Source organism: Marmota marmota, unplaced genomic scaffold (assembly GCF_001458135.2).
Source record: "Marmota marmota marmota unplaced genomic scaffold, marMar, whole genome shotgun sequence".
NCBI lineage: Eukaryota > Metazoa > Chordata > Mammalia > Rodentia > Sciuridae > Marmota > Marmota marmota.
The window spans coordinates 14,928,940-14,935,913 of NW_026000185.1; the positions used below are offsets into that span (position 1 = coordinate 14,928,940).

The 6,974-nt window shown below is 33.1% G+C and overlaps 1 protein-coding gene across 1 annotated transcript in view; it reads left to right on the forward strand.

Moving 5' to 3' along the window:
* Positions 1–6,974, forward strand: part of LOC107146541 (phospholipid-transporting ATPase ABCA3-like) — a 139,150-nt gene that overhangs the window by 112,978 nt on the left and 19,198 nt on the right. Inside the window, exon 22 of the mRNA XM_015490639.2 lies at positions 5,543–5,730. Within this exon, the coding sequence (XP_015346125.1) occupies positions 5,543–5,730 (188 nt within the window). The remainder of the gene's footprint in view (positions 1–5,542; positions 5,731–6,974) is intronic.

Here is a 6,974-nt window from a genome sequence, read left to right on the forward strand (position 1 = left end):
TTGCAAGAAACTCAAGTCAAAGTGGATCCAAGACTTAGGCACTAGAATGGAGACCCTGCGTCTAACAGAAGAAAAACTAGGCCCAAATCTTCACCATGTTGGCTTAGGATCTGACTTCCTTAACAAGACTCCTAAAGCATAAGAAGTAAGATCAAGAATCAATAAATGGGATGGATTCAAACTAAAAAGCTGCTTCTCAACAAACAATAATGTGAAGAGAGAGCCTACCGAATAGGAGAAAAATCTTTGCCACCTCAGACAGAGCATTAATCTCCAGGATATATAAAGAACTCAGAAAACTTAACATCAAAAAATAATAATAATAACCCAATTAATAAGTGAGCTAAGGAACTGAACAGACAATTCACAGAAGAAAAAATACAATTGATCAACAAATATATGAAAAATCGTTCAACATCTCCAGCAAATAGAGAAATGCAAAGTAAAACTACACTAAGATTTCATATCCATTCAGAATGGCAACTATCAAGAATACAAGCAACAATAAATGTTGATGAGGATGTGCAGAGAAAGGGACACTCATACATTGCTGGTGGGACTGCAAATTGGTGCAACCAGTATGGAAATCTGTATGGAAATTCCTTAGAAAACTTGGAATGGAACCACTATTTGACCCAGCTATCCCACTCATCATTTTATATCCAAAGGACTTAAAATCAGCATAGTATAGATACACAGCCACATCAATGTTAATAGTAGCTCTATTCACAATAGCTAACCTATGGAACCAACCTCAGTGTCCTTTAATAGATGAATGGATAAAGAAAATGTAGTATATATACACAATGGAATATTACTGAGTCTCAAAGAAGAATAAAATTATGGCATTTGCCTGCAGGTGGATGGAGCTGAAGAATATTAAGTGAAAGAATATTAAGTGAAATAAACCAATCCCAAAAAACCAAAGGCCAAATGTTTTCTCTGATATACAGATGCCAATTCACACTGGGGGGTGGGCCTAGGGAAAGATAGAATTACCTTAGATTAGGCAGAGGAGAATGAATTAAAGGGAGGGGTTATAGTAGTAGGAAAGATAGTAGAATGAATCGGACATTAATCACCTCATGTGCATATATGACTACATGACTAGTGTGATTGTACATCATGTACAACCAGAAGAATGAGAAGTTATACTCCATTTATGTATGATGTATCAAAGTGCATTCTACTGCCATATATAACTAATTAGAACAATTTTTTTTTAAGATCTGAAAATACCCTATTGTCTGTAAGGAGTTTTGATAAACTTCATTTTTCTTCAAGGAAATGAAAATTTGGATTGGATAATAATGAAATGGTTAACATGCAAGTATATAGATGTGAGACAATGGAAATATTTATACTCTGTTAGTGGATGTAATTTACTCTGCTACTTCAGAAAATAATTTGACATTAACAAAATTTGACATGCAAAATACAAATGACCAACAAATACATGACAAAATGTTCAATATTGTTAGCAATTAGGGAAATGAAAACCAAAATTACAATGAGATTCCATCTCACACCAGTCAGAATGACAATTATCAAGAATACAGACAATAATAAATGCTGGAGAGGATGTGGAGAAACAGGAACATTTCTACACTGTGGGGACCATAAATTAGTACAACCCCTATGGAAATCAGTATGGAGGCTCCTCAAAAGACTAGGCATGGAACCATCATATGATCCAGCTATACCATTCCTCGGTATTTATCCTGAAGAATTAAAGTCTTCTTACTATAGTGATACATGAATATTCATGTTCATAGCATCACAATTCACAATAGATAAACTATGGAACCAGCTAGGTATCCATCAGTGAACGAATGCATAAGGAAAATATTATATATATATATATGAATTTTATTCAGCCATAGAGAAATGAAATTATGACATTTGCAGGAAAATGGACAAGACTAGAGACCATCATGTTAAGCAAAATAAATCAAACTCAGAAGGTCAAGGTCCATATATTTTCTCTTTCATGAAGAAACTAGAGAAGAAAAAGGGAAATAAAGGTAGTGGGGTGGATCTCCTAAAAATCAAAGGGAGATCAGTAGAGGAGAGGGACCAAGGGGTAGGAGATGGGGGGGGAGTGCTGGGGATGGATATTGGTTAAATTATATAGTTATATTATATACATGTACTTAACATATGTGTTACATATATGTGAATGTATGTAACAACAAATCCCATCGTCATATAGAACTATAATGTACCAGTAAGAAATATGGGAAAAATTTTTACATGTAGATAACAATATCTCCACTCCAAGATATAAACCTTGATAAATATTTTTTCAGCAATTTTTATAATTATAAAAAATATAAATGGTATAAGACCATTTACTTACAGATACATAGAACAGATAAATGACATAAAGATTTTTTCCCACAGGATGACTATCACAGGGAAATGAAAATGTATAAACTTCAGCTGAAGGAAACAATATGAATAAATCTTAGAAGCATAATAAAGAATTTTAGAGTATGCTCCACAGACCTTAAACAACATTAATAAAGCTTAAAAGTAACACAAAATGATTTTTTTAAATCTACAGATAAATTATTAAAATATTTAGGATGCTTGACAAGATCACTGAATGAAAATCAATAAGTTGATATACTGAAGTAATTTGAGACCAAAAATAGATAGAGTAGGCATCTTCAAGGATATCTCCCTTCACTGAAACAAAGGTTAAGGTGATGACAATTGTCAGAATCAAAATTTTGGAACTGGAACCCAATGAAAAACTTGAAAAACCCAGAGGAAATTTAATGAAGAAAGAAGCCATTAAATTTTGGTAAGATCACATTATGGAATTTTAACTTATTCAATCCCCAGCAGTAGCTGTAGGGATTGTGGCCTTCATTCTTGATATGCTCACTGGCTTCAGAGGGGCAATACACACTCTGTTCTCAACTGGGCACTGAATTAGAGCAAATTATATTCCCAAGAAAGAAACCCAGGGGTTGTCATATATAGAGATCTCTTAGAACTTGAGGGATAGAGAAGCTTCCTGGGCACCTTTGTTAACTGTGGCCAACTAGGGCAAGAGGCAATAGATAGGCAAGAATCAGGAAGACAAAAAAGTTTAGAAAGGAATAGGCTGGTGAAAAAGACATGTGGTGGGGGTGGAGCATAGTAAGCAATGTGTTAAGCAGAAACTTAAAATGGGGAATTCAGAAGACCCCAGATTCAATGCTGTTGAATATTTATGCTCTGTTTAAGCAAAAATTAAAGGCTAAATCAGAGTTGTACATGTTCTACCTAAGTATTGAAGGAGTGCCCCAACTCAATCAATTTGAAAAGAAAGGATATTTTCCTCCTTGTTTTTTTAAGCATGAGGATATTGTTGTCAAATCAATAGTTGTCAATTACTAGTATGGTTTTCAGTGACAAAACATGACATTTTGTGGGAATTATTAAACATACAAATATAACTTACACCATGCAACAATAAAACCAAGAGATAGGAGAAAATTTGATTTTTTAAAATTGCCATACTTTAATTCAAAATGTCCAGTTTTCAACAACAACAAAAAAAAAACTTCTGTGGAATACACAAAAGCAAGACAGCATGACTCTTCACAGGATAAAAAGAAACTAACAGAAACTGACCCAGAGGAACTCGAGATACTGGACTTTCTACTTGGAGACTTTAAATCAACTGTCCTTGAACAGTTTTGTGAAACCTTAGCCAAAAAATAAAAGAGGAAAGAATGGCATCTCACCAAATATAGAGTCCAATAAAGATATATAAATTATTAAAAGGGACCAAATAGAAATTCTAGCATGGAAGTATACAAAAAAAGAAATGAAAAGCTCATTAGATTTGGTGGTATAGCATTTACTTAGCATGCACAAAGCCCTGGATTTGATTCCCACTATAGGGGGCAAAAATCACTAGAGGTGTTCACCAGCAGATTGCAGCAGGCCAAAACAAAACAAAACAAAAAAACTCAAATCTGCACAAAAGTCAACTCAAAGTGGATCAAAGACCTAGGAATTAGACCAGAAAATCTGTAACTGCTAGAAGAAAAGTGTAGGCCCAACACTCCAGTATGTCTGCACAGGAAATGACTTGCTTACCAAGACTCCTAAAGCACAATTAATAAAACCAAGAATCAATAATTGGGATTGCATCAAATCAAAAAGTTCTCCACAGTTTAGAGCATGGAGAGAGAGCCTAGAAAATGGGAGAATATCTTTGCTTCTCAGATAGGGCATTAATACCCAGTATATGTAAAGAAATCAATAAACTTTACACCAAAACATAAATAACCCAATTAATAAATGGGCAAAATAACTAAACAGATACTTCTTAAAACAAGTATATGAAAAAATGTTCAACATCTTTAGCAATTAGGTAAATGCAAATCAAAAGTACATTGAGATAGCATCTTGCTGCAGAGTGGAAATTATCGATAGTATATTAATAAGTGTTGGCAAGGATGTATGGGGAAAGGTAGAATCATATATGGTTGGTGGGACTATAAATTAGTGCAACCACTTTGGAAAGCAATATAGAGATTCCTTAAAAAACTAGGAATGGATCCATCATATGACTGAATCTGCACAAAAGTCAACTCAAAGTGGATCAAAGACCACTATGCCATTCTTTGGTATATATCTAAAAGATCTAAAAATCAACATACAAAAACAATAATAAATACAATAATAAATCAGCATACAGTAACATGTGGTTGTAGATACAATCACATCAATGTTTATAACAGCACAATTCACAATAGCCAAGCTGTTGAACCAACCTAGGGAAAGAGGATAATGGTGATTGTTTAATAGACACTAGCTTTTCTATTGGAATGATGAAAATATTCTAGATGGATACAGTGGTGATGGTTGCACAACATTGTGAATGCACTCAGAAACACAGAAACACAGAAAGGTTAATTTTTTATATATTTTACTAAAATACATATCCATGAACTGGTACAAATCAAACAAAATATAATTCTTATAAAAATTGAATAATTATCTTCATATCTCAGAGATGTCTTCTATCCTCATATCCAAAATTCAGCTCTTTACTTTAGCTAACTTTCTCTATAGCAAGGTTAAAATCAATCAGTCATAGCCCACTTACATTTTAGACTATATGTTAAAACTTACCTAGTCAACTTTGTTTAAAAATGTTCTTTCTGAAAGTCTTTAAGGATATTCTGTGTGGCCTACAGTAGTGGTTATACATATTATAAATATCATTATTTTGTATGCTTCATTTAGTAAGCATTCTGTTCACAAAGGCCCAGCCTTTGAAATTCCTTGAATATGTGGTAAGATTGTCCTATATCAAAAACCGATTTTTAAAAACTAGAGGGAAAATAAATGACAAAAGTAATTTTATAAAAATTATAAATCTCAAGGAGGATTAAGCAAGATATCAAAATAATTACTTATTTTCCATATTTTATAATTTACTTCATCTAACTTATAAATTATTTTCTACTGTTTGGCATCATCTTAGACTTCATATTAGTTTTTAAAGTAAGGCTATCTTTTTTATCATCCTCAGTTATTCAGAACAGTATCTATAGTTTTGGAGAACACGGGATTGCAAAGTTTCTGATTACACTGGCTGTCATGGGTTTAGTTTTCCTCCTCTTGCTTTTTTCTCTGGAGACTGCATTCTGGAGCCTGAAGAACTTTGTTTTTCATAACATTATTTTTAATTTCTTCAGTGTATTCACAAGATTGAAGACGGTGAGTAACTAACGTGGACTTTAAATACAACACACACAAAAAAGTTCAACATAGGCCAGAATGTATGAAATTATGTATACCTATCTCAATTATCTCATAAAGAAAATATCGTTTAATTATATGGAACTCATTAGAATTGTAAGCCTCTTATCTTAGTTTGAGTTTTAAATTACTAAACTGAATCCTTTACCTTCAAGGAAATAAGTTATTCATCATGTATCAACTTTGACAGAAATTATTGTCTTACTCATGCACTATCTTTTATATGTATGTGGTTGTGACTATAGAATCAACTTATTTAAAACTGAGTAAGATTGTTAGGCTTCATAACCTCCACCAGTCAAATTATTTTTAAAAATATTAATTATTGCTTTAGGTATTACTCTTAATTTTACATAACCTCAGGATTTTGACCAGGATTTTTCCAAGTCATGCTAGTGACCCATTCATTCAATTATTGAATATTTATTGCTGTATTCTTGAGTATCTCTGGAGGAAATCAGCCATTGGTTTTCAATACACGTCTCTTTGTAACTTCTCATTCATCTCTAGATGTTATTCCAAGATGGTTCTGGGTCTTGGCCATAAACTTCTAATAGTCTTCATATCCCTAATATTTTAGAAAGCAGAATACCTTAAAGCCATAATGACCTCTTCTACCACCTTGAATTCTGAATAATATGCTAGCTTTTACCCAGAGTTTAGTTGCATGTTATGTGTTGTTTGTTATTACCTAAACTACAAATTGACCAAAAGTCCTGTTCTATCTAATGTTACAAGTTTTACTACTATAGTGAGAAGATGCATGGTCCGAAAAATACCAACAAAAAGAAATTTTAATTTTTTCTTCAACAGAAAAGAGGAAGGGGTTTTTACTAATGACTAGGATTGAACAGGGGAGTGTTATCTCCAGATTTTTTCCTTCATTAAGTTTTCTTAAATTGAATAATAATCTCTGGGCCAAATCCCACTTCCAGTATGGAAAAAAAGGGAGTATAATGTAGAGAGATTTCATGAGAATATTATGAGAATATTTGGCTTCTGAATTCTTATACTTGTCATTGCTCCTGAACAACAATTTCAAAATGTTAAAAGAACAGGGCCAGACCGAGGAATATTCTGTGGTGTGTGTGTGTGTGTGTGTGTGTGTGTGTGTGTGAGAGAGAGAGAGAGAGAGAGAGAGAGAGAAGAAGAAGAAGAAGAAAAAAAGAAAAAGAAAGAGAGAGAGAGAGAGAGAGAGAGAG